Consider the following 22,475-nt stretch of genomic DNA (forward strand, 5'->3'; position numbering starts at 1 on the left):
TTATACTTGTAGATTAGATTTCCAAAAAGACCTAGTGAGAGTCTAGCTCACTGATTTCAGAAGGAAAGGTAAGGCAGAATTGTTTTTTGGGGATGTTGGTTTTTTTAGTTTTGTTTTTTCAATTTACTAATGTTTCTGTATTTTTAATTGTGATTTGTCTCAGCCATCTGTCTGTTGTAGATATCATTCAACTGAAAGATGATAGAAGGTACACATACCAGATAAGTTGCTGCAGGAATGCTGGCTGAACACAGTAGTTTATCTGTTCTCTCACTCCCAGCAATTAATAAGCTGATCATACTTTTCATTGTTTTAATACATACTGTCATGGATGACAGTTTCAATGTTGCTTGAATGAAGGCTGATGGTGAAGTTTCTAGCAGAGATTCATGCAGAACCTTCAATGACAAATTTAAGACTGCACATGAGGTAGCTAAGCCTGCCAAATGGCTGCTGAGAGGAAGCAGAAATACCTCTTGGATTCCTGTTTCTCGGGTGGTAACCAGACAAAGAGGACTCAAATCAAGAGCACTTATGGCAGGAAGAATAACTAGACAAGTCTATTTTTACTGTAATTGAGAGAGAAAATGGAAGCTATAAAGGAAGAGGTAAATGAGATAGCAAATACACGTCACCACTGTTGAATGAGAACTCATGAAAATAGGATTATTATTTTTAAATTTCCACCCACATTAACATCTCCATAATCTGTTGTTCTTGTGTTAATGTAATAGCTAAAAGCTCTTTTGAAAATCTAATTGTGTTATGTGAGTCATGTAGGTAAAGCAAAGAGGAGTTTGCTGTCTGGAAAACTCAGGCTGATTTATGAGATGTAGACAGCCTAGGAATACACAGCACAGTGAAGCCTGAGTATCATGGTAGGTGGGGGGCTGAGCATAGTAACTCATTGCTCTGCTCACAAGCATGGTCAGGTTTTCAAATGCTCTGCAGCTGGCCTCAAGAAGGATGTCAGGCTTTAGGCAGTGATGGGCAGAGTAGTGGTGCTCATGCTGAGGGGGAAGGATGTGATGGGTCTTTCAAAGAAGGACCTGGTCATCTGTTTTATTTGTTCTGAACTTGGAGAAATGGATAGTATTTGAGATGTCAGAAAGGTAGACCAAACTAAGACTTACTCACAAATCTAACTGGAATGAATAAAAGACATTCTGTAGATGATCTTTTAGTGGAATCTCAAGGGCTCTGGTTTTGATTTTTTCCACCAGCTGCAAAGAGTATGGTTGTTATCTGACATCCAGGCAGATTGCCATTTTCTGGCATTAAGGATACTGCCAGCTGCATTGGACATAAGAATTCAGACCATGTGGTGACAACTTAAAAAAATGTCATCTAAAGTTTCTTAGCATGTGGCTTCTTCAGACATGAAATCCTTTTACCTTCAATGTATGTGCTGATGGTTCTGAGTTTGTTGTAATCAGGATGCCTTTATGTTTAAGGGGAATAGCACATTACTAGTAGATGCCAGATATATCCTCGTAGCAGTTTTCCCTTCCTGTTATCCACATCAGTCCTGAAATCTGTCCTTAATCCTCTTTATTCCTCCATCATTCCTGCTTTTTCTGTGTTTGTATGTAGATGTATGTAGCTTCTCATTTATGTCCATCTGCTAAATAGATAGACTTCAGAATACTTGGAAAGTGGCTGTCCAGGAGCTTTTTGTTACCCTTAAAATGAAAGTTGAAACAAAATTATCTAAAAAGGAGTCCAAAAGAAGCAGCTTTTTCATGAAACATACAGTACTCAATCCTGGCAGAAAAGGTATGGCTGGGGACAGTGGCCAGGTTAGATGACCTCATAAAAATACCCTGACAGCTCACAGCAATATATTGCTTATATTGGATGGATAAGGATCTGGGATTAAAAGTGAATTTCAGAGTCTGTAAAATTTTTTCATCATAATTAAGGTGAGAAATGGCGATAGTAGAACCACAATCCAGGTTTAGCAAGGCTTCAGAAAGGACTATCAGGCAGCTTTAACAAGTGCATTGAGAATTCAGTCTTGGACAGATAATCTAAATCTGTATTTTTCAGGTGATAGTACTTGCCACAGGTAAAAATTATGCCTTTTTTGTGGCATAGAACTGGCAGCTTGTACTGTGAAGTCTCACTGTAGAGCTGAAAAGAAGAATATTCACATTTTTGACCTCTCTCTGCCTAATGCCTGGGAAAGAACAAAAGATGAACTTCCTGCAAGTGAGGGGGTAGCATCCCTGTCACTGAAGACAAGACTGACAAACTGCTCTTAGGAATGGTCCATGTATAGCTGATTCAAACTGAGCAGCATCATGGATTGGGTGATGTCTGTAAATCCTTCTTAGCCTTGTCATCTTCCATTTCTATAACTGCAAATTCACAGTCAAAGCATCAAAGCAGACTTACAGACTGCAGATGGAAGGAGAATTTAATCAAATAGAGATATTTATGAACATCAGAGGAATGTGATATAACACTGAAATCAAGCCATGCTCAAAGAGAGAACTTAAAAATATCTTCAATGTAACTTCTGTAGCTGACAGAGGTGTAACTTAGATAAAATAGTAAATCATACACATACACTCTTTCTAAGGAGTAATGGAATGTTTGATCCTTGGTCCTTCCTGGGTACATGGCACAAGTGTTTGTACTTGTTTGAGCAAAGAATTACTGACTGAATCAAAGAATTCAGTAGGACCTAATTAGAGTCTGTGGGGTTTTTTTAGCAGTTATAAACATAGTTAAAGGAACAAATGACTCTTAGTGCTTTTAGCTGAAAAATGCATGTTGTGCTCATGCAGCACAAAAACCCCTGGGGAGAAGCAGCAAGCAGAGGATGCAGACACAAGGAGATCTAGTTCTAATACTAAAATGAAAAGTTCAAGGTATTTCTCAACTATGCAGTGCTCAAAGTATTGTTTCATTAATGTCTTGAGCAGTCATGATCCCGCTCTACTTCCAGAATATTAAGAGTCTGAACAGGCTTTTGGGCCAACTAGAGAGCATCAAAATGTAGTTTGCCAAGCAACTACCATGTTTACTCCTGTTTTAAACTGAACTTCATGACCAGTCATAGAGGTTTCTGACCAAAAAAAGGCAAAAAAAGGAAGAAAATGCCTTTTAAGATATGTAATATGTTTTATCCTTTTTCAGTGCTGCTGTTGTGGCTTAACCCCAGTAGGCACTGAACCCCACACAACCACTTCCTCCTTCCCCCTTGGTGGGATGGGGGAGAGAATTACAAGGATAAATTGGAAAAACTCATGGGTTTATGAAAGTAATTTTCATAGATAAAGCAAAAACTGCACCAACAAGCAAAGCAAATCAAGGGATTCATTCACACTTCCCATGGACAGGCAGGTGTTCAGCCATCCCCAGAAAAGCAGGGCTACATCATGCGTGATCATTTTTTGGGAAGACAAACGGCATCACTCCACATGCCTCTCCCTCTTCCCCACAGTTTTATTTCTGACCGTCATTTGGTCTGGACTGTGTCTCCTCAAAACCACTCTTGCACCACCAGCCTTCTCGCTGTCTTTGATGCTGTGTGACGCTGTTCAGCAATAAATAAAATATCCATGTGTTTTCAACACAGTTTTGGTCACAAATCCAAAAGCTTGCACCAGCTACTATGAAGAACATTACTTTCTATTCTCTTCTAGTCACTCATATTTTAAGTCTGTATATCTAATATGAATACAAAAAAATTATTACATGTTTTCTGTTTTTCAATATCTAGAAGCCCACTAGGCTATCAGCTAAACTACACAAAGTACTTCCTTTAAAGAAAAGGTTAAGGAAATTTGGTACAGAATATACCAAATAATACAAGGTCTTCAACTTTTCAATGAAATAATAATAGCAAAAGAATCAAAAAGCTTTTTTGAACTTGAACTTGAAGAATTTGCATATCTGCTGCAGAAAGAGCTCTAATTTGTTAGACATTGATGATGGCATGCATGTCTGGGAGTCCATCTGTGCCACAGAAAGCATGAGTTTTGTCAGGATGATCCCTACAGAACTTTATTGCTATGAAGAAAACACAAACAGATGAATCCTAGTTACCAGTATTATGGAATGACTTTGAACAATAGTAATGAAATCCAGCTTTTTACTGCAGATTTATGTTTTTAAAGGAACATGACATATGGGAAATATTACTTTATCCAATGTTGAGACAAGTGCTAGAATTTCTGTGTAAAATGGTAACAGGATGGGGTTTTTTCAATTTGCATTTTTTTGAGGAAATGTTCATATTTCTTCTGAGATTTAACATTCCTATGGATTGTTTCTTTGTACATGATTAATCTTCAGAAAATATATGGAAAATATTCTGCTCTCTCTCCATATACCTCCAACTGTGTGGAGTGCCATACAAATGAAACCACGTTACAGACAAGCTGAGCTGTGAGGACCACGTTCAAGTTTGAGTGGAGAGCGGTCAAGCAGCCAGAATTATTGCAGTTGTACTTTCCCTGGCCAGGAGAGTTAAGCCTTGGGAAGTTCACCCCCACAGCAGGGTGGGCACCAAGCAGTGAGAGCATGTAATAACATGTTAGGAGCTTCAAGTAGGAACAGAGGCTCGTGGAGGGTAAAGTTCAGCTTTGTAAGAGCCTTGTAAGTGCATCACTGTGGGCTCGATGCACAAAGACAGGGGTGGCTTCCTGAGCACAGAACAAGGCTTTGCTCCTGCACCTGTGAGAATCTGACACTTCTTACTGACATTACAGAGCTGAAGGAAAGCCAGGCAGCCAGGTGTCTTAGGTGCAGCTCTCTAAAGAGAATACTGACTGGTGGGGATAGAGATCAGTGCAAGACATTTCCCTGTGAACTGCATTTATGTGCCTTTAGGCACTTCAAAATACAACTCATATCTTCCATGGGATGTATTTTCATTCAAGGAACTGAGCAGGATCTATGCACTGTCCTTACAGAAATGTAAAGTCACTCCCCACTTGATATTGATAAAACATTTTTAGTCAGCATTTGAATGATTCAGTGTTTTGTTGTTGCTATTTGTTCTGTGTAATGGAAGACAGGCGACACACCTGCTTGTCAGGAGTCTCCCATGAGAAGTGTATTGGACTGGAATAGTCTTCTCTTGTTGAAGGTGGGTCACTATGTGGTAAAGAACACAGCTGAGCCTGCCTGCATGTGATGCCAAAGCACTTTGGAAGGAAGATTTTAAGAAATTTTTTATATATTACCTAAGGAATGAAGCCAAAATATACCAAATTTCAGGAGAATACTGTACTTGCAGGATAATGTATCCTCTCTAACTTTCCGTTGATGATCCTGGATCTTCTACATCCATGGCAAATGTATTAGCTTCTTCATGTGTTAAAAAAAATTAAATAAAATTGGAGCATTTCTTTTTCTTCAGTTGTACTAAATATCATCTGTCGCTGTGTTTTGCAATATGCTTCACTCACCTGCTGTGCACTCAGTGTACGCTTATAGCAATTTCTTTCTTTAATTTGTTATTAGAAATAGGGGAAAATCTGTTTTCAGGATGTTAATTGTCCTCATGTGTTTGTAAAGCATTGAGTCAGCCAGTCTGTTAAAAAGATTGTGCCTGCATGTAGAATTAGACTGTTAGCACTTTTTAAGAGAACTTTTTTAAGGTCCTTGGCTGTGGCTCAGGACAATCTAGGTGCTTCTGAAACTGATACGCTTGCAAGGCTTTAAGAATAGCAATCCTCAAATCAGTTGCCTAATTAGGTTTCTAATCCTCACACTTAGTGAGGGATTAGTGGGGGATGGTCACTGCAGCAGATGTAAGAATCTGGCATTGTGGAACCACTCTGAAGTGGGCAGGAGCAGCTCCATGAAATTCCAAGAGATGCAGTACCCCAAGCACTTGGTTGTAGCAAAGCTGCTTAGAGGCACATCTTGGTTTAGCGCTTTATTTGTTTTTAAGTTTTGGCAATTACGTTTAAGCAGAAGTTTGAAGATGCTTAATATCTGTAACAGATGCTTAATATCTGTTTTCTAGCTTTTAAAAGCATCAGGAGTTTCATTCCTTCAGAGCAAAACCACATTAATATAATTAATTAAACATCAGTGTTCTTTCATGAAATAAGTAAAAAAAAACAACAACAAAAGCAAACAAAAACCCCACAAAAAATCCCTAGGTGAAAAGCTCTTCAGTTGAAACCCCTAAGAGCATAAAAGTGAATCACTTCTTGCAGAGTGATGGTCCTTTTTTTCAGTGTAAGGTCCATTCAGCAGAAGATTTGGATACATCTAAATAGAGTCAGATCTTGATGAATATGAGAAAAAATAGGATAGCAACTCTATATGCAGAAATGCTGTCTCTTTTAAGGATTTAAATTTTTTTTATATAGTCCCAACATGTCAAACATGTCTTTTTAAGTTTTAAACATAACATTAAATTAATGTGGAGTGAAAATCTCCCTGGAAAAAGTTATTTCAGTGTGGGTATTTATATGGTATGAGTTGGCAATATTTTGTAACTTATTATCTTTTACAGCAGAGAAAAAATAAATTAGATGACTTATACAGGTTACGTTACTGAAAAGATAAACTGTATTCCTTATAATTTTTATTTTTTAAAAATACCAACATTGTGAAAATATTTGAAAGTAATTTCTGCCTTCAGATTTTAGGTATCTTTCATCTGTGTTTTTGAATTTTTACATTAAGATACCTTGGTTTCAACTATTATTTATCATCAGAGCTAAACAGTATTTGAGTCAAATATTAGAAATAACTTCATAAAGCCCTCTGTTATTTTTAATGTCTAAACTGGTATTTTCTTTTCTGAACTCCCTCTCTTAATTTCTGTATTATTGCCTGTTTTATTCTGCAGAGGAGGCCATTGAGGAAGGAGGGACATGTAGTATTTTTCCAACACATCATAGGAGGAGGTTAAGTAACTGTGCTGCACTTCGCTCCCTTTAATTCCTAAAGAATTAAAGGGAAGAACCTTTAGAGTTTAGGGGTCCTTTATGTCTATAGTTTGTCTGAAATTCTTGAAAAAAAGGCTTTAAGGGAAGGTAGAGTCTATTATCAGATAGTAGCAGTGTTTTAGTTATTATGCATACAAATTATCGTGCTTGCTTTGATAAATAAATCTTCTGAATTCAGAGTTAAGTTTTCTGAAAGGGTTTTATAATGATATGATTTGAGCATTTCAAGTTTTCTGACCTACATTAGGCATATATTAAAATTTCAGATATCTTTTGTTATTTTCCTGTCTTAAAGTATTTTCCAGATTAATAAAACATGAATTGTAAAACTACAAGAACATTATCTTAAGAGATAAATTAAAAGGTTTTGCTGAGAGCAAAATATTTTAATTTAGACACAAGCATTCTTTTTATGGAGATTTTGGTGTAGACATGTAAAAGGCAAACTGTGGCCAAATCAGTGCACTTATCTTTTTTGTAAATATAGTTACATAAGAGAAATATGCCATCCATTGTATTGTGTGATAACTGCATTGCTTCATTCTTCAAAGATTTAATTTTAAACACAGTGGGAGTTTCAATGAAACCTTTAAGATTATACATATAAATGTTTAAAGACATAGAAATCCATGTGATATTGAGGACAACTGAGTAAGCTGAGAGATTCTGTTTAAAATCTGTTAAACAAAAATGTTCCTTACCTAGCAGATTAATTTATTACAGCTGCTTGTTCTCTATTTTAAAAACTTTTATCCAACTGTTGTTCTCAGGCAAATATTTACCAGGTTTTATACTGAAAGCTGAATGACCTGAACTTAATTTCCTGAAAATTGAAGACATATGTATTCAAAAATGCTTTTTTTTTTAAAGTTAGCATGTAATGCTAATGATATAGATGATGATGATGATGTAACATAAAGGGAGAAGAAATGTCTTCATTTCTTTTGAGCAAACTATGTTTAAATTTCTTTTCATCCACTAAAAATTCAATTTTTATTGGACTATTATTTTTCTGCCTGAATTAATTATCTTCCCATAGGAAGTGCTTTTTCAAGCGTTAAATAAAGGATGGAAGAAATCCTAGAACAAATTAAGCATGTTCTCTTTCCAGACAGAAAATAATCATCTTCATTGATCTAAATTTTCTATAGGATGAAGTAAAATAGGATTCATTCCAATATTTAAGAAGAAAATACTAAAATACTTATATTCACATTGTTTATGGTTCAAGAGAAATCAGCTGAGTAGCCATCAAATGTGGGAGAAGTTCAGATGTTTGATTGAAAGCTCCCTATGTCCTGTAGCCCTACTCTGTAGGTGTACAGGCCATCCCTGAGGTGATGAATTAAAATTGAACCTCACTGAAGTCTGACACAGTCCAGCAATTTAGCAGAGGAATGGCCATTTCTCCAGAAGAGCCTGATCCATTGGGAACGCTGTAGTCTTGGCTAGGGCACACTGCCAGGGTGGGTTTCACAGAACAAACCTGCAGCCCCTTCAGTTTGACACTGGAGGGAGGAAGGCAGGTCCTAGAACCAGCTGTGTATATTGTAGCAACTTTCTGGAGAAAATGGGATACTGGGGTGGTGGGGCAAGTCCACGCCTTCAAGGACTGCACTTTAACTGGTGGTGTCTACTTCATACCTCTTCTCTTGCCTCTTTGCCACATACCATAAAATACCCAAAGCTCATGGAGGGGAGTTGCCAAGCAAGCAGAACTTCGTAGCCAACTAGCTTGAAACACACATAGCCGTGACTCTACATTTTCCTTTCTTTGGTGCTTGTCATGAGCATCATGCCTACATGAAAACAGCAGTGCTGGAAACAGGCAGCTGTTAGAGCATGTTCTGGTGAGGTCATAGTATCAAGCTGTCTTCTGCATGGATATGGATGGCTGAGTGCAGATATTTCTCAATGATGACATCAATGAATGAACAAGATGTGAGAGATACTTGGCACCTGATCAGTAATGCTGAGTACGAGAGAGCTTACAGAGAAACTTCGGACACGTACAGCAGATGTTCTGTCATAATACAGAAACTCCTATAATGGCTGAGTCCATTTTGGGCAAGACCACAGCTTCTTCTGGTTTTCTTATTGCTCTGAGATTTTTAGCCAAGTAGTGAAATAACAATTCTCTTTTCAGTGTTCTGTTTCCTGTGGAAAAGGTTTGAAGTTTCGTGATGTGCATTGTATTAACAGCTTCCAAGCAAAAATAGAAGAAGACAACTGCAAACATTTGAAAAAACCACGAACATACAAAATATGTAGAGCTGGAAGATGTCCTTCTTGGAAGACCAGCACATGGAAAGGGGTATGTAAAAGCTTCCATAATTATGTTCTCCATGAAAATACAAGATCATATTCATGACACACTGCTTCAGTGGGAATGATTGTCAGTACACGCATCACAATGAAGTTTACAAATTAGCAAGTACTTCATTGCATTTTCTTTTTCTTTCTTTGAAGACTAATGAAAAATAAATGTCAGTGAAAACAAATTATTTGCTAATCTGAATTTTGTACAGAGTAACTACTTAGGAGTTTCCTCATCTTACCTTGTAAATTAACTGTAAATTTTTAAAGTTTACTTACCTTCTGTAATGAATTCAGTAGTATCACTATTTGCTGTCTTAGTCTAAATAGTGGAATGGAACCAGGTTTGTGGGAAAAGGACAAGAAAAAGAGCTTGTGGGCACAAATACTGGCCTTTTTCCTGGTTTGTCTTATAAAACATCTCTCATCTTGTGGTAAAATTGTGTGCAACTGAGCACATTGCAGTATTTTACATTTCATTCACTCAACACACAATTCCCCACATTGGTAAAGACACAGTAACACTCTCCACTTTTTGGCCAGGCTTAATAGAACAATATGAACTTTATGATTGAGCTTTAGGTAGGCTTTGGGACATAATTGTGCTTCTGCCTGGGCTAAAAGGGGGCTGTTTATCTCAGTAGGCATTAGTGGTATAGTGAAATTCCTTTGGCCAGGGAAAAGGAAAAAAAGGCATTTGGCATTTCAGCTCTTCAGGGTTCAAAATTCTTAGTACTACCTGCAAAATTAATGTCCTCAGAATATTACACTGTTTGCAAGATTTTCTAACCTGAAACACTGAAATTGTTTTCTCTTTTATTATAGTGTTTGCATTTTAAAAGAGCAGACAAGACTGTCAGTCTCTAACAAATATAAGATATAAACTCAGACCTTCAACTGTTGATCTTGCAAAAATGTAAACTTTTGCTTTATATATGCCTATAGTGATTGCCCCTATCATGAATTAAAGCAGGCAGAGAGCTCAGTTAGGTACCTCAGATGCAATTATTTTCTGTATTTTTAAAATGTTTTCATTGTAGTTTTGCATTTTCAACATAAATTTCTTCAGGTATTGTACTGGTATCACAAGGGCTGTGGAGTATATTTTAAATAATATCCAAAGAACTTCTAATGACAGCTGTACTCCCTTCTGGGGGCTGTCTCGTTTCACAGTGGCACAACTAATTTTGATCAATTTTAGTGTTCTGTATCCTGTGGAGTGGGGATTCAGCGAAGGGACATCTCCTGTCAGGTGCCAGGCGTGGGGCGGGTGAGTGACGCGATGTGCAGCCCTGACGTGCGCCCCGCCAGCGCCAGGCACTGCCGCCTGCCCGCCTGCCTCCCCTACCACTGGCTGGCACACGAATGGCAAAATGTAAGTAAGGTTTCTAACTTGTATGACTTAATTGAGTTATGTAATATGGCATAGTAAGTTTGGGTTTCTGTTCTTTTTTCCCCTTTTTTTTCCCCCCCCTACTTTTGGATGCATTTCTAGTAGCTGCAGAATAACAAATGACCATGCTGCAAATGTTGAAGGTCAAGCTTGAAAAACTTTAAAAGTGACAAAAAATGTCAAAGGCTTTATTTATATTCTCTTTTTATAATCTCTATATGATTTGTTTGTCTATTGTTTTAGACAAAAGGTCTGGTAGAGTTCTGAGCAGGTACTTATTGATAGGACTGTCTCTACATACTTCTCTACATATTTTTTAATAGAAAGATAGACATAGATGTTTAATAAATCCTTATTATGAAATATCTTTTTAAAAAGCAGCTTTTTAAGAACAGAAATGCAGAAGTAATGTCATGTGGAAGTGAACACCTTGGAGGTAAAATCTTTGGACGACAGTATTTATTTCTGTATGGAAGATTTAAAACATCTTAAAAACTTGAAGCATTTTTTCTTGTTAAAGAAAAGAAGCAAAATAAATATCATAATTCTCCTACCAAAGAGGAAGCAAGATAAGAAAATAAAATGCAATATTCTCTTACCAAAAATGCTTTTTTATGTTATAGAAAATCTACAGATGCCTTCAGGAGAGAGCTGTCGTTTCTGAAGGTGTAACTACTATTTTCTACATGCTAAAAATTTAATAACTTTTGTTATTTTTGCAAACATGCAAACATATAAAGATGGGGAAGAGGGAAAAAACAAAAATTATGTGTAATACCTGAAATGGTGTTCGGAAGAGGCTTTAACATTAAGCAAAAAGCCATTTTGTGCCTTTGTGTCATATTAATAATCTGCCATGCTAAATTTTCTAGGGAAAGCTCCTTTAAATATGAAGACTAAAGTCTCAGGGACACAGTGCTACAGAAGTGACAGCTGTTAATATGTAAAACATTGGCTGGTGTTCAGCAAAACCTAGATTATATTAATGCAGTTCAAACACGTATAGTCCTTTGTTAAGCTATATTGAGGGGAAGCTGACAAATACATGTTTCTTTCAAGTGTTCTGTTCTCATATGTAGCTGTCAAAATCAGAAATAAGTGGAAGTGGTTTGGAATGCACTTTTAGCACAAATAAACACTTTCAAGGAATGAGTGTGAATTTTCCTTTGCCAGCAAACACTGGTGTATTTCAGCTGGGTGTTTGAAACACTCCACTACAAACATATTGTGTTTCAGTACATTCTCCAGCTATTTCATAACTTCTTCCACATGTATATTGCTGTTTTCTTGAAGTTCCTGTGTTCTGTTCCCTTCTCTCACCACATTCATACACAGCCCTGTACATGTTGTGTTAATAGGTCAAATGCTTATCCATCTGCATGTCACTCCTGGTGCAGGATGTACTCCACCAAACTTGTAATGTTTTGCCCAGCTGTCTTGGCTCTGGGTGCTTCTGTGTCATTTCCTCACTTCACCAGTCACAGCACAGCAGAAATATATCCAGATCTAGCATTGCTCCAGTTTGCAGCCAGTAGACTGGGTGAAGCGTTTTTTATCCTAAGGAGAAGAAGGCCTTAAGGTTAAGATATAAAGTTTCCATCATGAAAAGAAATCTTCTGCCTGTCCCCATTACCTTTTGACTGGATTATTCTTTATATGCCTGATATTCTGAGCTGCTCCATGCCATTGAAAGTCACCTTAGGACAGGTACCCATATCTGGGGAAGTGCTGTTGGTATATATTGCTTAGTCTGTAGCTCCAGTTGTCTGGGTTCTGGTGGAAGCAAGGTTCTTATCCTGTCCTGGCAGAGGTGATGGCTCATCATTCCACTAGCTTGCCATAGGGAGACATCTGAGGATCCTCAGGAAAAAGGCTCAAAAACTACTGCTGCTCAAAGCTGGCACTGGCACTGACTTGATTAATAGGCAGTTTGCTCTCCCTCTCCCTCCTCTCCCTCTCCCTCTCCCTCTCCCTCTCCCTCTCCCTCTCCCTCTCCCTCTCCCTCTCCCTCTCCCTCTCCCTCTCCCTCTCCCTCTCCCTCTCCCTCTCCCTCTCCCTCTCCCTCTCCCTCTCCCTCTCCCTCTTCCTCGTTGTGTTTTCAGGACCAACCTACTCCTTTCATATGTCACTGAAATCCTTTTCTGTTTCTTTCCTTTTCATATGGAAGGGCTTTTCCACTCAACCTATCATCGTGGCTTGAAATTTTAATTTTCTCCTCTGTCTCACCCAACAGTGACATTGTTATTATATGCTATAGTTTTTTTTTCAGCTGATTAGAAGTACATGAACTTTGAAAACAGAGTAAAAGACTAATTCAATGAATTATTTAGTCTGACATTGTTAACAGATGTAAAAAGGTATTGCTGTCTGGGTTTTGCTGGTGTGTGGCAATCAGTAAGTAACTTCATTCTGTAAATGTCTAGCTAAACTGTGATTGATTTTCTCACTTTTAGTGCTCAGCATCATCTAGAAGAAAGGAAATACACCGGAAAGTTAAATGTGTGAATGAGAACCAGCTCCAAGTGGATGAAAGCTTCTGTGATCCTACCACAAAGCCTCCATCATCCAAAACCTGCAGCTTATCTCCCTCTAAATATGTTGTGCTCACAGGAGAACTGTCACAGGTACTCTAATTGTACTGCTCACACATCTTTTATATATCTTTACATTTAAGAATGTTATATTGCTGTAAAAGTAGGTTACATGCATGGAGGAAAAAAAGAAGTATATTTGCGTTTGAACATGGCTGTCTAAACTTTCTCCACATTGACCTTTCAAGTCAGCCATGATTTATTGTTGAGGCTGTTAGGAGTCCTCCCTTAACTGCCCGTACCATCTCCACCTAGAGGAGAGTTGCCCCTACAGCAGGATTCCTTCACTGGTTTCCAGGAAACTCTCTTGCAAGCTGACCTCACTGAAGTAGCCAAAAAGCTTTTCCTTGATTTCAGTGAAGTGGTTGATCAGTGCTTTGTTTCCCTTGTTCATCTGCCCTGCCTGTGTGTGCATGTCTGTGCACATATCACAGCTGAGGGGGAATGACTCTGGAACCTCTGAGAAAAGGGCACCATGGGGCTTTGTGGCTCCTTGCACATGGAACTGTTGCAGACCTTTACTTCTGTGCACTGATGTTCCAGCCCAAGGTGGCACGCCTCCAACGACAGGCTTTTGTCAGAGCAAGGATCAGAGACGACTTACCTGTAATGCAATTCTGCAGAAATGTCACAAAAAATTTCACAGAAATAATGTCTGTGCTTGGGGATTTTATTTTAGTGCTCAGGAAGCTGTAGGTTTGGTTACCAGCAGAGGATCACGTACTGTGTTGGAATCCGTTCTGTTCAAAGGCGGCACGTCCATGGCCTTCGGACTGTAGCGTACCGAGAGTGCCCGGTAGAGCCATCCCCATACATCTATAAATGTAATGTCAAAGGATGTTCACAGGCAGCTACGTGGACAGTGGGGAAGTGGACCAAAGTGAGTACAGATGTGCAAGCTCGTTTTCTATAGCTTCCTCTAACATGAATAAATGCCAAGAATAACTTGCTGACATAATGATGTTCATTACTTGCTTCTTTCTAAACTAAGTCTTAATGGCTATCTATGTCTAGTGCTCAGCATCTTGTGGAGTGGGGATAAAGCAGAGGACGGTAGAGTGTATGACTGAAAATGGTTTATCTAGTGACTTGTGCCTGCCACGTTTAAAACCAGATGCCAGAAAGATCTGCCACCAGAAAGAATGTAAGTGATAGCTGTGATTTGATGCAGTTAATGTTTTCCCAGGTTACTTATATTAAAGCTATAAATATATTTGGAGTGCAATTATGCAAAATTAAGTCTTAAAACTAAGCTCCATTCCTGAAATATTAATATGATTTAATCATTCATTTTGAAGGTGAAATTCTTACCACCTGCAAAGATATGCAAATTAAAAAAGGGATTCGAAAGGATGGTGAATACCCACTTAACATTAAGGGAAGGATGATAAAGGTACTGTTAATATTTATAAGTTTTTATGAGTCCATATTTTTTATGAAAAAACACTTTTCTAATAAAGATTTTGCTAAAGGGTTGCATTTTCTCTCCCAGATTTATTGTTCAGGCATGCACTTAGAGAATCCCAAAGAATATTTGACATTGGTAAAAGGTGAAGCAGAAAACTTTTCTGAAGTATATGGATACAGGTACAGAAGTGGTTTTGTAACTTTGTGAAGTGCATTTATTCCTTCAAAAATAAAAGAATAAAATAATGCCTACTTTTTGTGAGAAATATGAGTGGGATTTTTTTTTTGCTTGATTTTCTGTTTTAAATCCAGGCATATGAGCACACATACAGAAATGTAGATTCTTCCAATCTGAAATTATGTTAGTTGTAATAAATGATTATAATTTTTTTCTGTTGTGACTTCAGTTGATCCACATTAGTGTTTCAGTTGAGACAAGATTAAAAGCTGTGCTTCTTGTTCAGTAAATGTTGTTTAATATTTTTATTAAATAATAAATTAATATATATAAATTAATACATGTACTATTGGCATAGAGCAATACACTTCTTTTTCACTATGATATTATGTTTAGGAAAAATATCAAAAGTAAAAATAAATATTTGCTATTCTTTAGGTTGCAGAATCCATATGAATGTCCTTTCAATGGAAGCAGAAGGCAAGACTGTGCCTGTCGAAATGATTACCTTGCAGCTGGCTTCACGGTTTTTAGCAAAATAAGATTTGATGTAGCTTCTATGCAAATTAAAAGTAAGCATTTTGTTAGTTTTAGCCAATTTGAGCATTGCATTGAAATTGTATTCACAATTCACAATTACCAAATTACTGTTTTGACCCACTTACAGATCCACTTGTGCCATCTTGGGGCAAACAAAATTCTTATTTAATTTAAGAATTCAATGTCAATTTCAAAGGGAAAAACAAACAAAAACAACAACACCCCCCCCCCCCCAAAAAAACTAAAAAACAACCAAAACAAGCACCACTACTTACCTTGTGCCTTGTTAATTTGTCCCAAGTGGTTAAGTGGCATGAATTTCACAGATTCATATTTTATATGTGAGCCACCTTCATTTTCTAAGGTTTTGTTCCCATTATTTAATTTTATTTTAGTCCACAGCTTATTTTTCTTGTGAAAGTCTTTGTTTCTGTGTTCTGCTTAGTCCCTTCTCAGACTTTGACAAATACTAAATAAATTGACAGGGAAACTTGCAGTGTTTTAAGCCCCTGCCTGAAGCTGGCAGTTGGCCCACAACCATCTCACTTGGTGCAGTGTCCAGGTGCACATCCATCTTCCTCCTAGCCCACTCATATCTCAGAGAGAAATCTGGAATTGTAGGTTGGACTAGTGGTGCAATAACCAATATTCAAACCATTGTTTCTCAAGTCAAAACACACAACATCCCTTTCAAACAAACAATAAACAAAAATCCCCACCCAAAGCAAACGATAAAATACCCATGTTCACACTTTTCACTGTTTCCTCCTGAACTTCAAATGCACCAGTTTGTGTTGAATAATTTTCTGTTTTCTAGCCACAGATTTTCTTTTTGCTCAGACTATACTTGGGAGAGCAGTACCATTTGCTACAGCTGGAGATTGCTACAGTGCAGCCAGATGTCCACAGGTATTTATGATTTCTTACTCCCTTTAAATGTTTACATAAGAGAGGAAAATAATATGTGTGACTTGCTTATATGTATAAGGTTCTAAACCAATCTCCTATTCTGTGAGGTCAGTGTACAACATTAATAAGTTTTTTTTTTCTTACTCTCTCCTCTCCTGTTCCACCATCCCCCTGTCATAATTTCTCCCTGAAATTGTTTTCTACACCCTTTCCCTGTAGGCTCCATGTATGTGGATCCAGCTTTCTGTGTGTTTCATGTATTGCTCCTCCTCCCTCTGGATGTGATGTACCCTTTGTTTCCTCTAATGCTTTCTCATTCTATGTTCTCTAGTGACTTTACTATAATCCTGCATAATTTTTTCTTCTCTTTTCTCTGTTCCTCTCCTGATGCTTCATGTCTTTGAAGACTACCAGAGGAAATCAGTATTTTTTAGCAGTTTACTTTAAAATTTCTATATGCACTGTTGTGTCTAGATTAGTGTTCTACACTGAGTAGGTTTGACAGACATGGACAAGATCCTTTCTGGATGAAACTAAAGCCAAAAATGAGCTTCAGAAGAAGGATCTTAATACACTCTAATGCTATTGAGGATTCGGTCCATGGGACTAGGGGAGACTTAGTCCCAGATAAATCCCTGATTTGTGCACTGTCTACAGACATTGGGCTCTCTGGGTCATTTTTTACTTTACAGGTCTGCATTGTCCTTGATGATGCAGACATAGCCTAGTCTGAGCTAGCCAACCTTTGGAGCCCATTGGCAGGAACAGGATTCCTTAGAAAACACTTCAGCTTATCTTACTCTGTTAGACAATTTAGGATGAGGTCAGCTGTCCTCTGGAAGTGAATTTCTTTCCACTGATTATAAAGCAGTTCAGACTGACTGGCTCACGCTTGCTTGGTTGTGAATCCCTGTTGTCCATCTCTCCTGGTTAAGATCAGCTGTGTGGGTGGACACAGCCAAGGGCAGCTAGAGACAATTTATGTGCAATTTATGTACAAATGAAGTGCCTAGGTTTGGCAGACTTAGGCCCCTGACAAGAAAACTGTTGAAGTTCATTACAGCATTGGATGCCTTCAACCTGCAAATCCTGCGGGTGCAGTACGATACAAATCTGTTTGCCCTGTGTAGCTTCTGTTGGGAGGTGATTCTGCTTGCATGGCTTGGCACTGACACATTTCCATCTATAAGTTCTGACTGAAGTTAACAGTCAAAAGGCTTCCATTCCTGTGCTTTTAGTCCTTGAGATCTGGCTTTGCATATGCTGTATGATACCTCAGACAGCTCTTGAGCTGTCATTGTGATTGCAATAGCATTTCTCCTTTATTTTTGCAAAATGATATCACTGTGAAAGATACTCTGGGACTGTTAATTGTGGAAATCATTCCACACCACTTGTATGAATTTCCTCCTTCATTAACTGGAAGTCTTCCACTTTGTGGATACTTGAAGAACAACCTACCCTATCCATATGAGTTTTTATTAGATCATCCTGAGTTACATGACTGCTGTAAGCACAGCAACTTTACATATAGGTGCTCTCAAAATAAATATGCCATACTGAGCAATATAACTGATTTTTTTCAAAAGAATTTAAGTGAATCATTATAATAAAAGCTATATATATTTATATATGTATGACATTATTAAGCAATAAAACACAGAAGTTACCATTTGCAATAAAAAATTACTAGGTCTGAATACAGAAATCCAGGCTTTTAGTGAATAATGTGGAGGTGTGCAGTTTTCTGATTGTAGTGCTGCCTGAACTAATCATTAGGCTCTTTGTGGAGGTAGTACTTTGTAGCATATTGAGCTTCTCTGTGAATGCAATTTAAAAATTTTCTGTATCTCAGTTCGTTTGGTAGTGCAATTTGTTACTTTTAATATATTCCCTATTCTCATAGGAACTGACTGAAGCTGGTTTTCAGAATCTGTATTTGTGTAGGCACACGTTTTATAATCAATAGCTTCTATATTTGTTGTGAATGGCTTGTGTTGCAAAATATTCCACTTAAAAATATAGTTATTTATTTTAACATCCACTTATGTTCTTGTTCAATTGTGTTGTTATACTGAAAAAGAAATGGAACACTATAAGATGATGATGCTTAGATGGTGTGCAAACATTTGAAAATCAGGTGTGTCTAAGAAGTGATTTGTCTTTACAGACAGCAGTATGTTTTGATCAAGTTATTTCCAAAAAATTCAGGAACTTAAAAAAGAAATACTGTTTCAAGAAAACCAGCTTCATTCTTGCCTATTGCAAGTCTGTACTTCTTGTAAATTAAAATTTCATTTGTAGAAAGGCAAAAATAATTTCAGTTTTCTGGTGCTAGTTTTGTCTTCACACTCAGATGCTACAGATCAGCTGATGCACAGCTGGTGCTTATTGCAGAATAACTTGGTTTTGTGTTGTGAATGTCCATAGATGGGGCAAAATGCAGCATATTCAGCCCATATTTTGGACACACCTTTGAGTACTTAATGTTTAGACATATCCTAAGAGACATGTGCAAATATGCCAGTGTAAAATATGTTAGTGTTTTGAACTCAGCTCTGAATTTTCCTTTTTTTCTTTTTCTTTTCTTTTTTTTTTTCCCCTAGGGACAGTTCAGCATTAACTTGTCTGGCACAGGTCTGACATTATCCAGTACAGTGAGGTGGATTGCTCAGGGCAACTATGCAACTGCTGACATACACAAATCTCATGTGAGTCAACGCTGTTTTCCTTTACCTGCTCTTATGGCTTGGACAAGAGGTGCAAGTGTTGACTGCAGTGAAAGCTACAGTGATTTTTGTGAATCAGAAATAGCATTCAAAGTCTCTGACCCACTTAAGTCTTCTTCAGCAATGTCTAATCACACTGTCCAGTATCTAATTCAGATCAGCACTCCCTGCCCACCCTTCTCTTAACTGATGTGAAGAGGTTATTGTTGTATTGATTTGGTTTATGAGAAGCCTTGAAGATGCTTTTAAAAAAACCCAAACACAACACCCAACCCTCCACATTTGGTTCAAGATGATCCTTTTTGGTGCTTACTCACAGCTTTATTAGCATAGGAAACCAAAAGACCAGTTAAGCAAGAACAGTAAGTGTGCATGGTTTAAGACAACATCGGATGATAAGCCTGGGAACAAGGTGTAGAGTGGTCGTGATAAAGGGATCTCTGTTCCTGTTTTGCTAATACTGCTGTCTCTTGATTTAGTGTTTCTAGGTATGATTTGTCAAAAAGTCTGTTGTGTACAAACCTTGAGAAGCCTTTTGAGCAGCTGTGATTTCGCTTTCTTGATTGACTCTTCTCTTTGTCTAATTCCCAGGATGGTACTAAAATATTTGGAAGATGTGGAGGATTTTGTGGAAAATGTGTTCCTAACACAGTTATCGGTCTCCAGCTTCAAATACAGTGAGAACTCTGATGAACTAAGAACATCAAAGCAAGAACATTTGCCATTTAGGTTCAAATTGTAGGTGCTCTGTATATGTATATTTTATATTTTTTATGTCTGTAGTGCTCATTACTGTAATGTTCACTAATAAGAACTCCTGCTTTCTTCAGGATTTACTCAAGGTTGTATTATCTGTTTGTGGGCAAGCAAATGCATAAATCACAATCAGAAACCTTCAGGTTTTAAAGGAGAAGCATTTATTCAAAGTACGGTCTATACTAACAGGTAAATTGCACTGGGATTACTTCCATGGGTAACATTCTAAATTTTACCATAATTGTAATTCTTTACCTGTAACTTACCAGTATAATTCTTTATGCAGTATTCAGTAAAATTTGTACTCTACTGATCTTTTTGATAGATTGTGCTAAAACATAGGAAGGAAAGTTTTACTGTTATATGAAGAGGTCATTTCAAGTACTTCCAATTTTGTGCAAACTTGTTGGGATGATCTGTCAATAACTTACAGCAGAAAAGTACATAGCCAAAATGCTTGAGATAGTTTTATTGATCTGTGTGTTTCTCTGTCAGTGAAAGCATTTTTCCCTACCCCTTTCATTATATTCTTTGTGGTGCTCAAAATCTAGCAGTAGTGCTGAGAAGTGTGGTTTCGCCTCTGTAGTCTCTGTAGCACATTAAACATCAGGTCTTAGGTTTGCTGTGGTTACAGGAAAAGAAAATAAGGAAACAAAATGCTTCAAAACCTGATTTTAAATCCTCACCTCTCATCCAAGTATACTGTGAAAGCAGTGTATTCTGTTTACCATTGGATTTGTGTATAATTGCACAAATATATATTTGCTTAAACACTTTCCGTATCCATCTTACTCCTTTACCCTGGCCGATGGCACATTAGTAAAGGCTGTAGTGTGCGCCCTTCAAAGTCTGATTCATCATAATTTTCAGTAACCTTAGTGAAAAATCTGGGCAGAGGCAGCATCAATCCCCACAGTGGTTTTGGTGTCCATCTTTGACTCAATTTGATTTTTCAGTGTTTGTAAATACAGTTCTAGCTTCTGCTATTTAAACAAGAGTTTAAATAGAGTTTAAAGAGTTTTAGGTTTAAACAATTATCTAGCTCTTTGATTTGTGGGTTTGTACTGCTTTACAGTCCAGAAGAAATGTAGAAATATGTGCATATACAGATAATGTGTTTTAGGGCCATCTCTCAGGTATTCAGAATAAAATTTTCTATCTGCATAATAATGTATATTATTGTACCTAATTTACCAGATAACTATACCTGCTTTTTCTGACCATACATTTTGTAAACCAAATATTTATTTTGCATGCCAGTACAATTGGTGGATCAAGTGGCAACTATATCATATTTTACCCACAGAGAGTTAGCCATGAATTAGCAATATGTATTAATTAAAAACAATACTGTACCACAGAAGTGTATGCAGCTTCTTTTAAGATAACACATGTAGGAAATTATTTTGTGATCTCTGCATCAGAAATGTATTTTTGCACTATGTGCCTTATAATAGTTGTAAACATTAATAAGACTATAAAACATTATTTTCCTAGAAGTGTTTACATTTGCAATTAAAATCTTGTAATTTATAAAATATTTATAAAATAAATATGCTTGCGTGAATGGTACCAGGATACTTTTGTTTGGATTCTTTTTGGTATTGTACTCTAAGTACAAAATGTTGGAAAAACATTTCAGGTTCTTTATGCACAGAATAATTACTTTCTTCTTTACAGTGGTGTACATTGACTTGTACTGGCATAACTGGAGGTTATAGTTACAGTAATAATTTCTATAGAAGCAAATCCCGCTTCAGAGGGAAGAACTCCATGTCTGCTCTTTCCAATTATCCTCCCAGATTTAGCTATATTTTTTGGGGGGGTTGCCCTGTAAATTGTTAACTGAAATAATGTAGAAATCTGAAATAATTTTCTTCCCTTTGTGCTAACTCAAGCTTTTATAGCATGGTCCCTTGCCTGCTGCTTTGGCAGGAGGGTAACTGCAGTTCACCTCTATCCTCAAGAGGACTTTTTTCTTTTCAGCTCATTTAAAGGCTACAAAGTGTTCAGCTCTGCTGCCACAAAGTCACTCTGAAAATGCAGTAATTGCAGTAAATGCAGTATTCAATACGTCATGTTTTTATTGGATAATAAAAATTATTTTTGGGTAAAAATGTATTTTATTTTATGTACTTCTCTATATCATGTGGTTCAACTTCTGCATAGAACAGCACTATATTATATTGTAGTTTTTTGCATCTTTTCTTTCTTATACCCTTGATTTCGTTTCAGCCCTAGTGTAATCATTATGTTCTGACATTTTGTGACTCGCCTGTGTAAGGTTTTTTCTTTCTTTTTTTTTTTTTTTTTTGAGGAAAGAGGGCTTAATCAGTCATCCCAATTTCAACTTTGTAACTTTTTATCCTGAGGGTAATTTAAGAAAAACATGAGCCTGATGATCAGCTCTGAAGAAATTGGAGACTTGATGATGCTGACATGTTAGGAGGCCATGCAAACAAAAAAAAGAGACTCATGGGTTGTACTTGCAGTAAGATGTTTCCATATCCTTTAATTGAAATTGCTCTGAATTTCCATCCCATTGGGCAGCCAAGATTCTTGCCAGAGTGGCAGAGTGCTCCCTGACAGTGCTCTGAGCTCCACCTCCTGGGGCTGCATGTGCTGAGCTGCCCATGGCTGGTCACGGTCACACAGCTCTCCTGCTTGGGTTCCTGCTTGGGAAATGAAATGATTAACTGCCCTAACACTATTCCATAGAGAAAAAAATAAATG

The 22,475-nt window shown here is 37.3% G+C and overlaps 1 protein-coding gene across 5 annotated transcripts in view; it reads left to right on the top strand.

Moving 5' to 3' along the window:
• Positions 1-21,314, top strand: part of ADAMTS20 (ADAM metallopeptidase with thrombospondin type 1 motif 20) — an 84,443-nt gene extending 63,129 nt beyond the window's left edge. For 2 of the 5 annotated variants that reach the window (XM_086884662.1, XM_086884663.1), the window contains exons 29-39: positions 9,070-9,237; positions 10,441-10,614; positions 13,086-13,256; positions 13,903-14,103; positions 14,238-14,367; positions 14,522-14,616; positions 14,716-14,810; positions 15,247-15,380; positions 16,166-16,257; positions 18,864-18,968; positions 19,578-21,314. In XM_086884662.1, the coding sequence (XP_086740788.1) occupies positions 9,070-9,237; positions 10,441-10,614; positions 13,086-13,256; positions 13,903-14,103; positions 14,238-14,367; positions 14,522-14,616; positions 14,716-14,810; positions 15,247-15,380; positions 16,166-16,257; positions 18,864-18,968; positions 19,578-19,667 (1,455 nt within the window). In that variant the 3' untranslated portion in view covers positions 19,668-21,314. Of the gene's footprint in view, positions 1-9,069; positions 9,238-10,440; positions 10,615-13,085; positions 13,257-13,902; positions 14,104-14,237; positions 14,368-14,521; positions 14,617-14,715; positions 14,811-15,246; positions 15,381-16,165; positions 16,258-18,863; positions 18,969-19,577 lie in introns of those variants that run through there. The other 3 variants (XR_015285617.1, XR_015285618.1, XR_015285619.1) reach the window with 3 other exon arrangements.
• Positions 21,315-22,475: the final 1,161 nt, after the last annotated feature.

The sequence above is a fragment of the Cyanistes caeruleus genome, chromosome 4 (assembly GCF_971803275.1).
Source record: "Cyanistes caeruleus chromosome 4, bCyaCae1.hap1.1, whole genome shotgun sequence".
Classification (NCBI taxonomy): Eukaryota; Metazoa; Chordata; class Aves; order Passeriformes; family Paridae; genus Cyanistes; species Cyanistes caeruleus.